Here is a 21,343-nt window from a genome sequence, read left to right on the forward strand (position 1 = left end):
TCCATATCCAGAACTTCCAATTCTACCATTGGCACCACATCATTCCACTCTTCAAGGTAGAAGCACAACACTCATCCTTAAATCTTTCTTTCTTTTTTTTAATAATAAATTTATTTTTTATTGGTGTTCAATTTGCCAACATACAGAATAACACCCAGTGCTCATCCCGTCAAGTGCCCCCCTCAGTGCCTGTCACCCATTCACCCCCACCTCCCGCCCCCCTCCCCTTCCACCACCCCTAGTTCGTTTCCCAGAGTTAGGAGTATGTATGTTCTGTCTCCCTTTCTGATATTTCCCACACATTTCTTCTCCCTTCCCTTCTATTCCCTTTCACTATTATTTATATTCCCCAAATGAATGAGACCATATAATGTTTGTCCTTCTCCGATGGACTCATTTCACTCAGCATAATACCCTCCAGTTCCATCCACGTCGAAGCAAATGGTGGGTATTTGTCGTTTCTAATGGATGAGTAATATTCCATTGTATACATAGACCACATCTTCTTTATCCATTCATCTTTCGATGGACACCGAGGCTCCTTCCACAGTTTGGCTATTGTGGACATTGCTGCTAGAAACATCGGGGTGCAAGTGTCCTGGCGTTTCATTGCATCTGTATCTTTGGGGTAAATCCCCAACAGTGCAATTGCTGGGTCGTACCCTTAAATCTTTTTAATTCTCAATTCAGTACACTCAAACTACCAGCAAGTCAGTCTTTCATTCTTGGAAATATAAGTTATAATTTCTTTAAGTATTCGTTGCACCACCCATATCACTTCTCAACTGTAAAACTGTAAAAAGTAAAAACTTTTTCCATAAATTCCCTGCCTCTAATCTCTCCCTTTTTCCGATCCATCCACAACATACTGGTTGTGTGATGTTGAAGATGTCATTTAATATCTATAAGCCTCAATTTTCTAATCTGTAAAATGGAGATAATAAAACTATTTGCTCTGACAGATTATTTTAAAGATTTAATGAGAAAAGCTGTAAAGCACCTAAATTACTTGTGGATCAAATCAATACCTTATTTAAGAATCTATGACTCTCTGTTGCCAACTAAAGCAGATTCTGTTATTTTACCTGGCTTTTAAAGCCTCTTATAAACCACATTCCCATGCTCAATAACAGAAACCTTCACCACAGTCAAGTAGATCTCTTTTCTGCTTCTGAAACAGACCATCCTCATTCCCTCTCTCCTGACTTTATTCATTCTGTTTCCTCCACAAGGAATATCTTCTCTTCCATCTAAAACTTCATTGCTCACTGCCATCTTAGGCAACACAAAGAAAATGAAAAAAAAAAGCAACAGTGGCAAAATAAAATGTTGACTTAAAAACATCTTTAAGGTATCAATGATATAGCGGCACAGAAAAAGCTTTTTCTTTGGTTTATAGCAGGGAATGGGACATTCAGGGAACAAAGGATAAAGATAACGTATATATGATTCTTCAGTGGTGCTTGTGGAGGCAATAACAACAGGGAGATAAGACGTGACAGAAGGAAAAGGGAAAAGATAGAGAAAAATAGCCAAAGACTTAAGGACAGTAAAAGAGTACAAAAAGAGTACAGACAGCCAAAAGAGATGCCGCTACTAGGGAGACAAGAGATGATCAGCAACATTAAAAGAAGTTAAGGTAGCAAGACAATAAATGGTCAAAGGGGCAGCACAGGTTCAACAAATGAGTGCTACAAAGGAGAAGTCAAGCAAGTTGGAGTTCATTTAACTAGGAGATCATCAATTATGAGCAAAGTCTCAATGGAATGGTCACGATGAAGACCAGAAAAATAAAAAAATAAAAAAATTAAAACGAAATTTAAAGCTAGTTGTAAAGAAATGAAAGCTTCGGGAATGAACCATCTCACTTAGACTTTATGACTCAAACAATTACACTGAAGCTTGGTTGCATACATACACACTTAAAAAAAAACATTTAGAGAAATACCGAGAAGACGACATGCTCACCTCGTGGTGTATTCGCTGATAAACTTTTTGTTCATTGTCTAACACTACAAAAGATTCAGAGGGTGCCGCATCCCCATTGAAAATGAAGCTTAAATCCCCTCGTTGGCACTTCATGTCAGTAAAGTCTATGAGAGTAGTGTCAAGCCTGTGAAAGATGGGGAGATGAGAAATCCTGGCAAATGAAATTTTGATAAAACTCCATAATAATTAAACAAGCTTTGTTGCTTCTAAACTCAAACCGAGATGCTAACACCATATTTCAAAGTCAAACTTCTAATGAAAGTTACAGTATCTTATTTAAAAACACTGAAAGAATATTTAAATATATATTCCATTTTTCCTATATTTCATTTTCTGAATATGTACTTTATTAATCCAGCAAGGAAAAGATTGTTTCCACATTGTTCAAATATCTCCCTAACTATACCTTGTTCCCTACCATTGCCCTTACTTCAACTACTCCACAGAAGTTACTTCAACTGTGAAGGGCATTAAAGGAAAGAAGACTTGTCTAACATTCTTTGATCCCAATGAGACCATGCTGCTAGCTCAGCAGAGTACCTAAGGAGGGTACAGCAGCAAGGATGGACCACACTCCTAGATTAAGGGCTGTGTGTCCAGTCTTGCTCTTTTGATCTACATCTGTGCCTATGCCTAACCATCCGATACCAAACCTTGCTTCATTCCTCAACTACATAAATCATTTAACTTACTCCAAATTCTTGTCCTTTCTGTTTGACTTCCCAGATTCGGATTAGCATTCTCTTTCCCATCATCTCCACAGCCTAAAAACCTTATGGATCAGTCCTTGTGTATTTATCATACTCTTTGGTAACCAAGGCCTGGCATGGCCCAGCCCAATGGATCGGTCTCAAATAAATTCCACAAACCACCTTGCTGAAATGAGTGATAACACTAGAATGGAAAAGCTTACAAGCACCCTGAAGTGCTTCAATCTTAACACCAGACTTTGTAGGAGACCACATTAGGATCTCACTTACTGGCTGCTCAAAACACCACCCTTAATCTAAAAAATGGGTTGACACAGCTGTTAAAAGATGCTGATCACACCTACTGGGTTTTCAAGAATTCATTACTTCATAAGTTATTCAATTCTCATCCCAGACTAGGCAAAGGGAATGAGCATTCTTCATTTCCCTACACAGAAAAATCTGAGAACTGGAACGTATCTTCTAGGCTTCATCAAAAGAGTAACTTGGGTTACATATAATTTATCAACAAAACTAGTACCTTTTAAAAGTGAAGGTGATACTATTAATAATTTTGCCAGGACAACAGGGATGAACCAAGAGCAAATAGGGAAGTATGGTTACCTTATGTACAAGAGCCTCCTTCCTGAGCTATACAAAATGTATACACTCCCAAAGAGTGAAATCAAAAAGCCCTAAAAAAACAAATCAACAATTCCCATGGGGTGAATCCTGCCTGCTGCTTTACAGCTGAATTCTAGCTCCTGGTCCACTTCCAGGGGGCCAGCTACTGTAGTAGTGCCTATACTACCAAACATGTCCTGTTACCCCTTGTACATGTGGCATAAGAGAAAATAATGCCAGTAACAGAGGCTTATCCCCTACCTCTGTAAGATGTAGGCTACTGAAAATATCACAAAGGAATAGATCATTTTCTATTAAGTGGTCTATCTGGACTTCGAGCTTCAGCTACCAGGGTACTCCACTTCCCCACATAAAAAAGGGAAAGAAACAAGAGTAATCTCCTGCCTCCATTTCCTTGTTGCCTATCCCGGATGAGACTGGTAGGGGTTGGCAGGTAAGAATAGTGAGGAAAGAGATGCACAGAGAGACAGAGACAGAAAGACAAAGACACACTGACATGGTGACATTTGAACCTTTTGATCTAGCCACATCAAATATCACTCATTGTCAATTTTTATTTCATTTGTGTTTTTGTAAATTTCAACTGAAAGGCTGCCCAAAACATCTTCGGCAATATCCCTGACATATTGGATGGCCTCGGAAGTTGTATTACATGCCTTATAATGATACAATTTATCATGATGGTATTTTAATGTATTAACTAGTCCTCGCTTTAAGCCTTTGAGTCTAAATATATTTTTTGTAATTCTTACCATGTAATTAGCCATGAAAAAAATTATATAACTGCAAAGATTTGAATAGAAAATGTTCAAAAAAATAGAAAAAACAGAAAGTGTTCTTTTTGACATAAAAGCTTGAAAACTGCCAAGTAACACTGAAAAAGAATATAGAGCCTTCCCTAAAGACAGAAAAAAGCCTGCAATGAGGCAAAGTTTGCCCTGATCATTTCACTGACTGAAATGATCAGGTATTATTATGAGGTAATCTATAACCTCATAATTATTAATAGTGAAAACATTTACTAACATTCGCAACAATAAAGTTACTTACACTTTCCTATTTCCACCGAAGTATTAATTTCTCCTTGACACCAGAAAAAATATTTTAAATGATCATGTCTGTCATGAAATATAAGTAAACTTTAAAGATTTCTTTGAACATATTTTAAAATTCAGTTTCATTTGTAGTAATTTTTTTAAAAAACTGTCTCATGATGTTTACATGAAAGTTATTTAATATAATGGATTTTTTTTTTCATTCTTCTCATCTATGAAAAACCTTTGTCCATCCTAAAACCCAGCCTCTCCATTAATCTGGTAAACTTTGTTAATGAGAGCTTTAGAACCTTATCACATTTCTCCTTTATCCTCAGCTGCTTTATGTAAGCCCCAGCGCTGAGTGTCTTCCTAAATTATAGTAGTTTCTCTTTAATCTATATTCTCTGACACAATTATTCTCCCTCAGGCTTTTATTCTCATGTCTCTATTTTAACCATTTTGTGGTTTTATTATTTATACTCATTATGTAATATGCATCATATCATTTACTTTCAAGTCACATATAAATGTGAAATAATTTTTTAAAAGAAACTTTTTTCCTAAATCTAAGAATCAAACACAACTAAAACTAACCTTTTTTTTAAAGTAGCATATGGAAAATACTACTACACTCCCAAATTATCTACCACCTTTGGCAAGCACCTATAGTAAACATTTTTACATTGATGTATAATTTATGATGAAATCATAATATAATGTTAATAGGCTACTGAAATAAATCTTATCATTATCAAAACTCTTCCTAGTTTTTCTTTTATATTTTTCTGTATTTTGCAAGGTTTCTATAATGATCATGAATTTAATGTACATATGCACTTTCATAATTAGAAACATCTGAAGGTTATTTTTTTAAAAACAAAAACCAGAAACTTCTACTTTAATCAAATTCTACTTCTTGAGAACAATTTCTCTAGAACTAACCTTGAACTAAAGATTATCTCTTCACTATAATTCAACATATCTCAGAATAAATCTCAGAGTTGACTTTCTAAAATTTCTGCCTTGTGACATGGTAGGAACGGACAGGAAGTCAGAGGTCCTGGCTCAGCTATTAATTCACAATATGCACTTATAAAAATCACTTCACCTCTCTATATTTTCTCATTTATCAAATGAAAAGTTTTTATGATATTATCTCAATATATTTCTAGTTCTAGGTCCTTACATGTCCAAATTAATATTCTGGAGATATGTAGAGCTATAATAGATTTACAAAATTATTTATATAATTTATAAATACACTAAAATATGGATATATAAATATAAGTTGGCAGTTCACTAGTATTATACACATCTTACATATGTATAATTTATAAATATACCTGTATTAATACAAAGTTTAAGATACAAAGAATAAAAATAAAACTCTAAACTGAGTAAAATAACATCAGATCCAAAAATCAATCTTAATTTTAAAAAGAAAAAGAAGAAAATTAAAATTAGCCTTAAAGTGTGCACTAGAAGGAACAGATGCTTAGACAGATGGACAGAGGAGGGAGGGTATGAGAGGGATGGAGAAAAAAGGACAAGAGTTGGGTCTTCCTTATGTGTGTCCCTATTCCCCAAATAGTCAGGATCAGAGATAACCATCTTAAATCTTCTCATTTTAAGATCCTGTGATCTTCACTCTGATTGCCTCCTAGATAGTCAGCAGTTGAATAAGAATACCTTTGATTTAGTCAAGATTTTATATCTTTGGTTTCTTCTCCGCAGGATGTCTCAAGATAAAATGTTGTGCATATATTACAACATGTTTAAGTTATAAAATACTACATCCAAATGCAACCTATTAATACAGAAAGAAAAGCTTCCTCTAAATCTCAATTTTCTGTTACTCAGAAAGAAAAAAATCAAGTCACCTTACCTGATATTGATACCTTGTTTGTATATTTTACATGCATCAGAAGGCAGAATTCGGGAAAGTAAAGGCACTGTGTTTTTAAAAAGAAAAGATAAAAAATACCTAAAGTTCTGAAACATTACACATTTCTTAATTAGAAAAAGAGTAATTTCAACATTTTATTAATCCACTAAAATTGTAATGATTTCCTTTAAAATAGTATTTTTCCACTAATAATACACAAAGCAATTCCGAGCAACTTCAAATCCCCACTATTTAACTGTAATTGCTACAAAGTTTAACACTCACATCCTCCCACAAACACACATGAATAGCAGTCAATACAGTGCCACTCTTGGATACACACTGTAGAACATTATTATAGATGCGAAAACCATACCCCACAGCAACTAAACTACCCTGAATAGGTAACCTGATTAACCTGGATCCTATCTGATCCTTTAAATATAATCTCATTAAATAGTAGGAAAGTAATGTGTATTTAAAAAAAAAATTTTAGAGCTAAGTAGTCAAATTTGAGTTTGAATTCCAAATATGTGACCTCGGTTACTGAAGCTCACTGTGTAACCTCAGTTTCAAAATCTGTAAAACGGAATCATACTATTCACCTACAGATTTCTACATTCAGTGTTGTTCACATTCATATAACAAACATATTCTGATTTCTTTTATTATTTACTGTCTGCTATGTTTTAGGAAATACAGGTTATTCTATGGATGAATAAATCTGCATACAGGATATAATAAGCTACCACATACAAAAGAAATAATGTGAAGCCCAAACAACTTGAAATCAAAATCACATCACATGTACATGTGTATATAAGAATGTGTGTGTGTATAAGATATACTACGTGCATATTTTACAAAACTCAGTGTTTTAAAAATGAATGATAATCAACCTCGGTTAGAAAGAAGTAAAAACTTTATTATAGAAATTAAAGGCTAGTTTTTTAGTTAACTTTTTATTTCTATTTTATTTTATTTCATTTTTTTAAAGATTTTATTTATTTATTCATGAGAGATACAGAGAGAGAGAGAGGCAGAGACACAGGCAGAGGTAGAAGTAGGCTCCATGCTGGGAGCCCAACGTGGGACTGGATCCCGGGTCTCCAGGATCCTGCCCTGGACTGAAGGTGGCGCTAAACTGCTGAGCCACCGGGGCTGCCCTTTAGCTAATTTTTTAAAAAACATCAATATTGTCTAATTATCCAAAAAGGTATATTAATATATCAATGTCCTTTTTAAATTCCTAGAGGTCATGTAATCTAAAATGATTTCCGGCATTAAAGACAGTTTTCTAGACATTTTACTGTACACAAATAAGAAAAGTTACTGCCCAAAGGGAATATCTACAGTTACCCTAGTCAAAAAATATAAGAAATCATTTTCTTTTTTTTATTAGTTTCAGAGGTAGAATTTGGTGATTTATCAGTCTTATATAACACTTACTGCTCATTATATCAACTGCCCTCCTTAATGCCCATCACCTGGTCATCCTTTCCTCCCACCAACCTCCCCTCCAGCAACCCTCAATTTGTTTCCTAGAGTTCAGCATCTCTTATGATTTGCCTCCCTCTCAATTTTCATCTCATTTTATTTTTCCTTCCCTTCCCCTATGTTCATCGGTTTTGTTTAAATTTCACATATGAGTGAAAGCATCTATCTTTCTCTAACTTACTTGTTTCACTTAGCGTAATACCCTCTAGTTCCATCCACAGCATTGTAAATGGCAAGATCTCTTTCTTTCTGATGGCTCAGTAATCATTTTCTGATAAAATTTTTCCTTATATGAAACAACAGAACTTGAAAACAACAGTAACAGCATTTATCTATATACATGATCAAAGCTCTTCTCTATGCTGTCTAATCAAGATCCAGTTTTCCTATCCTTAAGTATTTAGTAGAGCATGAAAAAGATAATTAAAATATAGCACTCTAATTTAAGATAATTTAACTTAATTTATTGCATCTTTTGAAATAGCATGGTAACCTACTATAACAAAATTTAGAATTATATATCAATACTTATCAAAAATCAGAAGCGCAGGAACAGAGAAATGCAGAGAGAAAATAAGTTTAGGGACTGAGAAGCAAAAGCTAATAAAAAGGAAAGAGAGAATACATAGAAAAAAAGATTTCTGCTAGATTTTAATGCATTCCAAAATTAGAGCAATGTGCATCTTCCCAATTCTGCAATGACTTTATTCTCCCTCATGTAAACTGATCAAGTTCTCTATATCTGAGGTTATCTCAGCATAATCTGAGAGCTTAACATAACACTCCAAAAGTAGCATAATTCACTGAGTTGAAAAAAAGAAATCTCTACATTTTAATCTTAGTTTTGCTGTTATTTACTCCTGATATCAAGAACAGTTTATTAACGTAATGTTTTCCATCTATAATACACAGTCTCAAATACAGAATGGATATTCTGTAGATTATGAGGTAAAGAAACTCTAAAAACAGTTTTTCTGTTGAAATATGCCATATACACAAAGCTAAATTTGAAGTCATGATTATTATACTATAAATTATTTCATGCTTTTACAGTAAGTATATAAAGGGTTTCCTTCAAAAACATAATTTTATCCACACCAAAAAAAAAAAAGTTTGCAATATCTGGGGCAGTTATTATCCCCATTTAAAAATGAAGACACCGGGGACGGCTGGGTGGCTCAGCGGTTAAGCATGCCTGGCTTTGGTCCAGGGCATGATCTGGAGTACCAGGATCGAATCCCATATCAGGCTCCCAGTAGGGAGCCTGCTTCTCCCTCTGCCTATGTTTCTGCCTCTCTCTGTGTGTCTCTCATGAATAAATAAATAAAATCTTAAAAAAAAAAAAAATGACACTGAGGCAGAGGAAAGATATGTGATTTCCCACATCAAATAGGAGCCAGTACTTCTGATCCCAATTTAAAGCTTCTCTTTATCTAAAAACCTAAGCTGGAATAGTTTTAGTTGCCTTCAGACTTGCTATTAACCAAGTTTGAGGCTTTCAGCCAAACACTAAATATAACAATATGAGAAAGAGTGTGCATCCTCCACTACCTCTAATTAAACCTAATTCTGGATCTCAATATTTTTTAACTTCCCCTTATTTCTGGGTTTCCTTTTTTCCCCTCAATATTAGGGGTTTCTTTTTAAGCAAAAAAAAAAAAAAAAAAAAGTCATGTTTTGTTAGCATTTTATGTTTGCAAAGGGAATTTATAAGTTCCTCCTTCTTCATTTGTTTTTTAAATAGACTCTATGCCCAACATAGGGCTTGAACTCACAATGCTGAGATCAAGAGTCACTTCTACCAGCTGAGCCAGCCAGGTGCTCCAATATTAGGGGTTTTGACAATGGAAAGAAATACACCTAAACTCTAGAAAAAAAAAGCTTACTAATCAAATCTAACAAAAAGGATTGTGCTGCTTTTTTTTAATCCAAAGGGTCTAAATTAAATCTAGCCAATAAGTTTCATTTTTAAAATCATACATGACATCTAACCATCAGATGCTAGTAGTTTTGACACGAAATCAGAAAAATCCTTTATCAACAATGAAATAGATGTGCTGTTTTGCACCAAAGTCAAATCTCCAAAGAAGCAATACTTTTAACCAATACCACAGTGGTTATGTCATGAATTTGGTTATACAACATTTATACTGTTTATAACTACAGATATATGTACAATTATAGTAGTGATTACATTCATTTCTATTTCTTTATGTAACTGAAATGTTACTTTAAAATATTTTAAAACATTTGCTCAGCAAGATAAATCAACTATTTTAGAATGTAAACCACTAACAATTTCTTGAGAATCAGTTAAAGAACCAATATGCTCAAGGGACAACCTTGAGTATAAGATTGCCAAGCAGACCTAGGGTTTTTACACATGAAAAAAAAAAATGGTATTCAGGCTTTAAACCAATCTGACTTGGAATTCTTCTATTTTACAAAGCTACTACAAACCTCTTTTTCTCTCAGTGTTCTAAGACACCTGGACTCTGAATGATATATAAAGCATAAAGGCAAGGTAGCCCTACAGAGTCACAAAATCATGTGTGATTTTGATGGAGCCAAAATTAACCTAATGAGCTAGTGTTGTAACAATGTTGGAAAAGAACTGACCTTTAGAAATCAAAACTTTACACTTAGAGATTAAACACACTAGGAAAATCTTAATCATTCATGCTACACATTATTTTGTAGTTGTTGAAGTACTTCCTCATGAGCTAACAATATGGAAAGATGCCTATGATACATTATATAAAAGTGACAAACTGTATAATGATATAATGGCAAGATCCCATTAAAACAACTAATTCTGAGGATACAATATATATGTGCATGTATGTATTTGTGTATTACATGCACACTTACACTCATGTAAACTTTAAAAAGGGTTTGAAAGCATTCATATGAAACATTAACAGTGATTTTTATAGCTGTCAATAACTGAATATTTAAATATCTTTATTTCATAGAAATTAATTCAGATGCTTAAAAAAATATAAGCTCATTATGTCCAAACCTATACACAGATTACATTGTTTTTAAATCTTCAAAATGAAACCCAAATTTAGTTGTTTTAGTAGTTGTTTAATTAACAAAAGTCACTAGGATCACACTTCCTCTTTAGATACAAAGGTTTTCTCCCTAAATGGACTGAGGTTTAAAATGGGGAGGAGAGAAACTTATCATGCCAAGATAAATCATTAACTGACTCTAAAATATCTAGGGGTTAAGGTTTTATAAATAATTGAAACAGTGAACAACCAAACGGTATATATATGAAGTATACAATAAAAGTAGCAAAATGACTGAAAGATGACAAAATATACAAAATCAAATAATGTTAACTGAATTCTTCTCATTCAGGGATCTAAGTATTATATTTCAAATCTCATTAAATTTAGTAATCTCTTTCTGTGTCTCATGAATAAATAAAATAAAACCTTAAAAAAATTAGTAATCTAATAATCCCATAAATTATTCTCTTCCCTTTGAGAATTCCTTATATTTATTAAAATACTTAAATCTTCATTCTGTTTAAAAAGAATAATTTTCAGTCTTAAAAATAAGACTTTTGAAAGTTACTAACCAGGTTGGGATAATTAAGTATTACTACAGGGCTTTATTACCATTACATTCAATGTGATGAAAAAGATGTAATTTTCCTTAGGACAAGTTCAAATTTGCTAACATGTATATTTAAGCTATTTTTGCACGTGCATTTCCACATTGGAACATATTTTACAGTAAAATATGACACATTCTTACCCCAGCTTTGAAAATCCCAGTGAAGTTCCAGATAAAAGTCACCTAGCTGAGAAACAAAATACAAATAAATACTGAATGTACCTTAGTTTAACAGTTCTCATATCAATTGAATATTTTAGTTTTTAAAAAAAAATCTATTATCACTAAAGGTCTATAGACAGGAATAGAAAGTAGTTTCAATTTTTGGAATAGGAGAAAGAAAAAATAAGGTTAAATTACTTAAAACATTACAATAGCACACATTATTATACTTATCTACAAAGGAAGATATACAACTGCAGATTTTACTAGAACATATCTGAAACTGACAGGCATTTAAGTTGGTATCAATAAATAGTCCATTTCTCAGCATAACCAAAACAATAATAATAACTCTAACTAAAAATAGCTAATAACTTTAGATGTGTTCCAAAATGACTTTTTATGCAGCCTCACAATGGACTAAGAAAATGACACAATGAAATAGAAACTTTTTCCTATAAAGTGGTAATTTTTTTTTTTTTTTAATTTATGATAGTCACACAGAGAGAGAGAGAGAGAGAGGCAAAGACACAGGCAGAGGGAGAAGCAGGCTCCATGCACCGGGAGCCCGACGTGGGATTCGATCCCGGGTCTCCAGGATCGCGCCCTGGGCCAAAGGCAGGCGCCAAACCGCTGCGCCACCCAGGGATCCCTATAAAGTGGTAATTAACACAAGTTTACTAAATCTGAAATAACACGTCATCATATGAGATATATGGCGAAAGTTTGTATTTCACAAATTAGAAGCTAGACAGCAAAAACTGTAACTGTTAAGGAAACTACTGTGATCAAAAATTTTCAAAAAAATTGATCTCTTGAGATAAAAACAAAAAAAGCATACCCCAGAGGACACACAGTTATCATGATAGGTCTGTCTTCCTCCCTTAGTTCTTTCATACATCAAAAATACAGTGAATGAGAATAAGAAAAAAAAAATAAAGCTCTCTGCCTTTCTGTGCCAGCACACCGGCTCTTACCACCGGCTCTGACATAGGACAGACAGAAAGAGTTTTATTATGTAAAGAAAATGCTGCTAGTAGGTAGTGGTTTCAGCTCTTAGGGAATCTTCCAACCCAAAGGACAAACGAAAACTATTGCCATTAATTATGATTAGCCTCCTTTTTTCTTAGAGGTCTTATCTAATTTATTGAAAACAGTAATTTTTTATTCACCGTCCTAGTCCAAAGTAAATGGTGCTTCCATAGCATTAAATTTATACATTATAATCAGAGTATTTTATCATTATTGTTCAATTCAAACAGGATTTTTACCGTTGCTTGACTCTTAGTAATCAAGTGATTAGACTGCATTTTAAAAATGCTTAAAAGTACACTTACAATTACTCTTGAGGTATAAGATGAGCAAAGAGATATATAGCCTACCTCTTTCAGGGCTTTTAATAATCGAGGTCGTTTTTCTTCAACACTTTCCCTGGACTGCTGCTTAAGCTTCCTTAAAAGAGCCGTAACTAAGGTTTAAATCAAAAAAAAATTATTTAATTTAAAATAAATTTTACCATGTTAGATTGTCAGTTATAGCTCAATTAAAATAAATTTATAAAAAAAACTTTTTTGCCATGTTAGAAACCACTGGTTTATTAAACACAGACATATACAGATAGAGACATTATAAATAAGTTAATAAGTTTAATAAAACTGTTATGAACCCCAAGGAAAATCGAGAAGAGACACCCCAACATGAACTTGTATTTACACTAGTTTTCCTAGTTTTTAATTATCAGTTAAGATTTACCTGAGTGAGCCAAGATTAACCAATCTCAGATGACACAATCTCCTGTTGTAATACTGATCTAAAAGATCTCAAAGCCAGATCTCAAAAATCCCATTGGATATTACTTTTATAAAAATGTAATTATTTGTAATTGCTACTGGGTGTTTGTGTTCTTTTCTCACTACAGGTTGTACTCTCACACAGCAGAAAAAATACTAAAACAAATCCTATTATGTCCGTGAAAAGAACTTCTGAATCTAAAAAAACCTGAGGCCCTCCATACTGTTTTCTCAATAGTTCAGACTGAGATTTAGACACATTGCCTAAGTGCAAACCCCAGCTTTACTAATTATTAGCCACATGTAAATGGACAAGTTACTTATTTTCACTAAATTTCAGTTTCTTTTTTTCATTTGTCAAATAAAAATAAAGTAAAACCTCTATGAAATTCCTGTAAAGGCTCAATATAAATTGCTTACAATTAAGTAAATATAATTTTTACCTATTAGAATAAAGGAACTAGCTAAAACTAACTACCAAAGGAACAAGAGATCTCAGTTCATCATACAGTCCTACAACTAGCTTTGTGACCTAGATTAGTAGTTTCCAAATACAAGTCTACATTTCAGCGCCCAACTGTTCAAGTTCCCAGTGATCTGCAGTAAAATGAAAAAATTGGAAATCAGGTTGGGGTTACTTTTTTACTTATAAACTATATATTTTTTTCAATTTAAGAACTATTCTTTCTACTATTTTTGGTATCAAAATGTCTTGTATTAATATGGTGATTGCAGAAGAAAGTATCATTTTTAGAGTTTTTACATGCTAAAATGAAACATTAGGTACTCCACATCAATTCTCAAACATAATTTTTTTTCTGGTCTGTGAAATCCAAATAATCTGAGAAACCATGACCTGGATAATCATTAAGGTTATTTCCAGATTCAAATTTGTATGAATCTGGCTAATCTCATGTTTGTTGTAATTTAACCTTAATATCAAAGCTAGATTACGCCAATTTAATAGAATTCTTTTTATAATTCTTCTCCACAATAAGCTCAAGTACTTTAATAAATCTTCCTTGACTCCAAAGAAGGCAATTTGCCTTTAAATTCAAACAAACCTCTGTGTCGAGGTAAAGAATGGAAATAATTCAATTCATAGATAGAAAAGATACCTTAATGAAAAACGGAAGTCATGTATTTTACACCAAGTAAATATATTGAAACTCACTGACCACATGCAGTAAATAACAATTACATTAAAATGGCCATTTTTTTTTTAAGATTTTATTTATTTATTCATGAGAAACACAGAGAGGCAGAGACACAGGCAGAGGGAGAAGCAGGCTCCATGCAGGGAGCCCGACGTGGGACTGGATCCTGGGTCTCCAGGATCCTACCTGGGCTGAAGGCGGCGCTAAACCACTGAGCCACCCGGGCTGCCCTGGCCAAACATTTTTAAAAATATGGTAACAAAGAGATGCTTGTTCTATGAAACTTCACATTAAAAATAGCATCAACTCAAACTTTCTTATGGAAACAGAAACAAACATTTAGAATGCAATTATACAAAATTAGCAATACCTTTTTTGGAATAAGGATTTGTACTCCCATACTGTAAGAATCACATTAATGATGACTGATAATAAAGATAAAATTAGTTTTAGAGGGGACGCCTGGGTGGCTCAGTGGTTGAACATTACTTGTTTTAAATGAAACTAACTTCTTTATGAAGGAACTTTCTTCCCAAATGAATTATAAACAGCCGATGATAAGAAATCTTTATATATATCCATAGATCTTTTGTTGTCTATTGGAGTGATTTTTCTGAAGAACAAATATGACCATAGAAAGAAACGAATATGAAAACTGAACCAAAAAGACCATCGGGTAATTTTATTCAAATATACTGGAGCATTGTTGGGTTCCTCATACAGTAGTTTTTATTGTAAGTAGACCTGAAAGTCATATTCCCCCATTTATAACTCCATGGTTATTTATTAAAATTCCTTTAACCGGGGCACCTGGGTGGCTCAGTGGTTAAGCATCTGCCTTCGGCTCAGGACATGTCCCCAGGGTCCTGGGATCGAGTCCCACATCGGGCTCCTTGTGTGGAGCCTGCTTCTCCCTCTGCCTGTGTCTCTGCCTCTCTCTCTGAGTCTCTCATGAATAAATACATAAAATCTTTTAAAAAATAAAAATTAAAAATTAGCTTTAGAGGATATGGATGGTATTAGAATTCATACAAAGACTCAAATGAAGAACAATAAACCACAGCTTATTAACTTTCTCTTTCCTTCTTTTCCCATACAAAGTACTTTTAAAGTATTCAGTTGGCTGTGCCTAAAGCCTTTGGAACTATGCCCTCCTGCTCCGAGAATCACTTAAATCTGTATCGTCTGCCCTCTACTTCCTTTTGTGCTCCAGAATAATTATTTCCCACTTCTTAGTTAAATAGCTCTGTGGACATACCATAGATAACTCAAACTCAATAAATCTAACATCAAATAAATTAAATCCCGGACTGATCTCTCTCTTTTGATACTGACCTGGAGGCTGATCACTGTTCACCATGTAATTATTATTAAGGCAGAAAAGCAACATAATCTTGAAATTTTCTTTTTTAAAGTTTTTGGTTTTGGGTTTTCTTTTAGTAATCTCTACACACAACATGGGGTTCAAAATCACAACCCTGAGATCAAGTCACATGCTCTTCATCAGTCACATGCTCTTCCAACTAAGTCAACCGGGTGCTGCTCACTGCCCCCGCCTCCCGGCCCCACCTCCCTAGACTATTGTTCTAGTCTGCAACAAATAGTTTAGTAATATCTCACTGTTCTGTACCACAAAAACAACAGCAGAAATCAGATAAAAAAAGAGAAAGGGGTTACAGTTTTTGCTATTAATTTATAATATTAGATTATACTTTGCTAATTAGATAATATATATTATCTCAGATTTTTCAAATAATGCAATTTTCTATGCCCAGAAAATTTTTTTTATGCCCAGAAAATTTTAACATAACACAAGCTAAGTAATCAAAAACTTAAATCACAGTATTTAAAATAATTTCAAAGTATAGACCCATTTAATACTATTATAAATATATCCATATATTTCGGGTTTTTTACGATTTTATTTATTTATTAATGAGAGAGAGAAAGAGAGAGAGAGACACACACAGGCAGAGGGAGAAGCAGGCTCCATGCAAGGAGCCAGATGCGGGCCTCCATCCCGGGACTCCAGGATCACACCCCGGGCCAAGGCAGGCACTAAACCGCTAAGCCACCCAGGGATCCCCTATCCATATATTTCTAAATATGTAGCTTATAGTTGTTAAATTTATTATTATTTAAGTTAGCAGTTAAATATTTCCATTTCATGTGATGGAACATAATTTTTTAATCCCTGAATAATTATAGATACATAATTATATAATAATTGGCAATAGAATACTATTCAGAATGTATATCTTAGACATCACTTGACAGAAGAAAATCACTTTTTTTTTTTTATTTTTTTTTAAGAAAATCACTTTAAAAGCAGATCTCAACTGCTATGCACCTCAATCTTTTACATTAAAATTTAGTAATTGATTTTCCAAGAAAACTGTTTCTTGGCCTTCCTAAAGAGCAGAGACCATATCTTCATTCTCCACATCTTACTATAGATACATGCATTATAGAAAGGACTCAGTAAATACTCACTGACTCTAAATAAAGGTTATTATGTGAAAACCACATAAGTCAGTGTCAGAAACCCAGGAATCCATCTGGTTTCCTCTCCATTCTGCTAATGGGTTAGAAACATCAGAGAAAGTTCCTTTAGACTGGTTGCTGCAACTTTTAATTTATTCTCAGTTTTTTAGATCTGTGCATTTTTTTTGTCTTTTCCCTGACATAATTCTAGGATTAGTATGGTTTCTAACTCTCATTAGGAGCTCTTGATTTTGTCCAAAAGGGAGAACTGTCAATAAATAACAAAATATAAATATATATTCTCATGTAACTGGTAAATCATCACAATTTTATCTCATTAAATCCCAAGCCCAAATGTAGCTTCATCATTAGGAGCTGCCCAAAATGTGCAGAAAGTCCACAAAGATGTAGTATGTGGATTACATATAAAGCTAAAATATAAGAGCCCAAACTGTGGTATTAAATAGAACTAAATGCATGTAACATCCTAAGGGTGTTCAATCTAATGCACTTCTTTAATAAAACTGCCCAATTTTTTAAATCGTGCCTTCCACAGCCTAGATTTAATTTTCAATCCCAGTTGTAAAAAGATATTACCAGGAAGATAATATTCTCACTCATCCAGATTTAAATTTTACAAACTTTTCAACTATTGAGATGTGCCTGACAAAAATAAAACCTGTATATGAAGTTGGGAAAAAAAAAAACCCAACTCAGGAACAGGAGGAGGGAAGGTAGAGTAACTGAACACAGTGTGTACTATGAGAAAACATGTGACTTTTTTTTGAAATTCTCAAAGACCAAAACAAAGAGACTTCCTTCTCACTTTCAGTAAAATCTATTCCCACCAATTAAAGCAAAAAGATAACTATTATAAAACACTGTGATTATTTTCAGTTCCAATTAATGTTTCATATAATTAAGTATCTGCCAGAAAGGACAGTCAGGTCTCAGAGCTTTTAAAAATCCTTCATACTGAATAAATAAAACAATGGAAAAATATCAGTAGAGCAGAATAGTATAAAAGAAAATAAACTATAAACAATATGCTTTCAAACATGATTCCTCAATTCTTCCTAATATCCAAGTTCCTAAGTTATGAATAATTCACATACAAGTTTACAAATAACTACAAACATTTCATATTATAGAAAGTTATACTAAATGAAAACTTTATCAAATGTATCACTTCATATTTTTAGAATATTTATAAACAACAATTTATATTGCTTACTCATCTGTCTATCTCCATAGCTGATGGCTTCCGCCAGTGGGCTCCATCCCTGAGCATTTTTCACCTTTACTGGAGCATTGTGAGCCAAAAGTAAGTGGGCACATTCTGAAACATAAAGTGGTAATAATATCAAACATCATGCAATTTTTTAAATCTATGAATATACAAATCATTTAGAAATTTAAGAAATCAATATGATATAAATAGGTCTATAAAATAAACACTGTAACAGAGAGAAAAATAATTTGTAAAAGCCCTATATATCTAACAAAGTTATTTCAGATCCTCAGATTCAAGATCTATTCTATTACTTAAAAATAAATTGTATCTCTCCAAAGAAGTATTATGTTCCTTAATAATTATTCCCAAGAGTACTAGAGTACTGTGAGAATATTTCCACAGTCTAAAAGATAACACGAGTAATTTATATCAAAATTCTACTAATAAAACTCAAAAAAGGATTTGTATGTATGTGATATCAAATAGAAAGTTCTTAATTTATTTCAGAAAAAAAAAAGGGGGGCTTTCAAAAAGGACCAGAAATGTTTCTATAAACCCTTATTTTTCAAATGTTACAATTATTTTACTTCAGGAAAACACCCAAAAGAGGAAAAAGTCTGTTTATGAGTCCAAGAACAAATCTGGACAGTTTTCTAGTAAGCAAAAAAAGTCTAAGGTATAGGATATTCTTCTTAAAAATTAGCAGTAAAAAGTATATTAACAGGCAAAAACTTCAAAACTGAGGCTCATGGGAAATTTAGGATGGCTACCCATTTTAAATTTCCTACATGAATGGTTCATTCATTCAATCAATCATTCAGCAAATATTTACCGAATGCCTATCATACACCATTTCTAAGCACTAAGTCCTGGATATAAGCGGTAGAAAGAAAGACAAGGTCTTACTATCAGAGAGCTTATATCCTTTGTTAGAAGAAAGTAAGTAAACTAATAAGTAAAAAAAATAAGTCAGAGAATGACAGGTGCTCTGAAGGAAATAAGGGTGTTATGACAATGTCTTGTGGTTGAGCACAGGTAGAAGAATGTGATTCCTAGTTATAGGAGGAGCCTCTATATTAGCATACAGCACTAGGAATAACTATACGAAGTTTGATTAGAATAAAGTAAAATAAATACAGAAATTTCACAAAGGTGCTTAAGAAAGTCTACAGCAGTATATAAGAATACAGGTACAAGAGGGGCGCCTGGGTGGCTCAGTCAATTAAGCATCTGACTCTTGATTTCAGCTCAGGTCATGATCTCAGGATTGTGAGATCAAGCCCCACATAGGGCTCCCTGTTGGCATGGTCTTCTTAAGATTCTCTCTCCCTCTGCCCTTCCCCCACCTCCTCTTCCTCTTCCCCACCCTTTCAAAAGTAAGAAAGAAAGAGAATATAGGTACAAGAACGTATATTTTAACAGCTTAAATGGCAAACATACCGGAAACTAAATGAACATCCATAATGGGGAAATGACTGATTAATAGGATGCATCTATACCACTACAGTAATATACAGCCATTTTTTAAGAATACTGTCGCATCAAAAGGACCAAGGAATCTGGTCAAATAGTCAGCCACCGGCCAAATTTGGGAAACCGAGCATCAAAAAGAATAATGTCCAATTATAACACAGTAAACTAAAAACAATAAATTACAGAAGAATGCCAACTAATAAATGTAGAAGAAATGGTAAAATTTGAAAATAGGTATATTACAACACCAAAGTAATAACTGCTTTTAGGCAAATGTCCTCAATGAATGCTAAAGTCATGAGGCTAAATGCTATGATAGTGCTAGAAAATAGGATACTCACATGATACCAAAGTATCATCCCAAGATTACTTTCTAATTATAAAGAGAAAAAAAAAAGTTCCTTTCCAGTGAAAATATCTGGAGATCATCAGCTTAAACAAGTGACCAAATGTGGTGGCATTAGAAACACATAATGTCATATAACCTGACATTATGTGTTTCTAATGTTATGCAATATAAAATTCATATGACCTATGCAATATTCTTTCCAGAAATGTTTAACTTGAATCATATCAAGCCCTGATAGCTATTTTCAATTTGCAGAAAAGATACAAGATAAGGAACAAGTTAAATTACATCACGAGAAAATAATCAGGCAAATCTGAGATGAGAGACATTCTACAAATTGATTGGGCACACTATTCAAAAAGTGAAGTACAAAGGGGAAAAAAAAGTGGGCAAACTTTTCTACATAAAAAGAAAACGACATAACAACCAAATGCAATGAGTAAACCTTAACTGGTTCTTGATTCAATATAAAGCACGTATAAAAGACATTTTTGGAACAACTGGAAAAATTTAAATATGAATTAGATATAAGAGATTATAACAACAGTATTAATTTTCTTAAGTATGATACTGATATTGTGGTTATGAAAGAGACTGTCCTATTCTTAGAGATGCAAGCCAAGGTATCCGGAGCTAAAATGTCATGATGTCTACATCAAACTCTCAAATGATACTGCAAAAATAATATATTTAACAATAAGAGAAAAATAAAGTAAATATGATAAATGTTAACAACTACTGAACCTAGGTAGAGTATCTGAATGTTCACTGTGATCATCAAATCATTCTGAATACCCAAGAAATTGACCTGAGGACTGAAAGAACAAACTGCACAACTAGAGAGAGAGAGAAAAGGCCACATCAAGGAAAGTAGGAAGTACAAAGAAGCAGTTTGCGAGGAGAAAAGGAATGAGGGTTCTGGATAGGGAAGAGAGCCCGGGTCACAGAAAAGTGAGAGAGCAGAAAGCACAGGTATAAGCACAAGAACACTTCCCCGAAGCCACTCCCTGGGAAAACGTGAGGGGCTGATTATTGTGAGGTTTTGCGATCAGCAGGGCTCAAAGACTGGAGTTTTGGAGGTCTTTGGCCTTGGCTGGGACAGAGACCTTAGGGTGCTGCCCTCCAGCTGGAGAGAAGGCAAGCAAGCAACCCCTGAGAAGACAGCGCAATCTGAGGATCACTAGGGCTTAGGGGAGACCGTTTACTCTCCTTGGATCTTACCTGTGACAGCATTGCCTCTCTGGAAACAAAGGAGCCCAAGGTCACCATTTCACTCCCTTACCCCTTAGCATAAGTACAGAGGCACCTGCTGAGGGCGGCTA

General features: G+C 33.7%; 1 protein-coding gene across 2 annotated transcripts in view; it reads right to left on the bottom strand.

Moving 5' to 3' along the window:
• The window catches only part of ANKRD13C (ankyrin repeat domain 13C), an 85,661-nt gene that overhangs the window by 32,416 nt on the left and 31,902 nt on the right, over positions 1 to 21,343 (bottom strand). For both annotated transcript variants that reach the window (XM_072834046.1, XM_072834045.1), the window contains exons 3-7: positions 18,200 to 18,304; positions 12,917 to 13,002; positions 11,514 to 11,559; positions 6,246 to 6,312; positions 1,969 to 2,113 (exon numbers count right to left, since the gene is read on the bottom strand). In XM_072834046.1, the coding sequence (XP_072690147.1) occupies positions 1,969 to 2,113; positions 6,246 to 6,312; positions 11,514 to 11,559; positions 12,917 to 13,002; positions 18,200 to 18,304 (449 nt within the window). The remainder of the gene's footprint in view (positions 1 to 1,968; positions 2,114 to 6,245; positions 6,313 to 11,513; positions 11,560 to 12,916; positions 13,003 to 18,199; positions 18,305 to 21,343) is intronic.

Source organism: Canis lupus, chromosome 8 (assembly GCF_048164855.1).
Source record: "Canis lupus baileyi chromosome 8, mCanLup2.hap1, whole genome shotgun sequence".
Classification (NCBI taxonomy): Eukaryota; Metazoa; Chordata; class Mammalia; order Carnivora; family Canidae; genus Canis; species Canis lupus.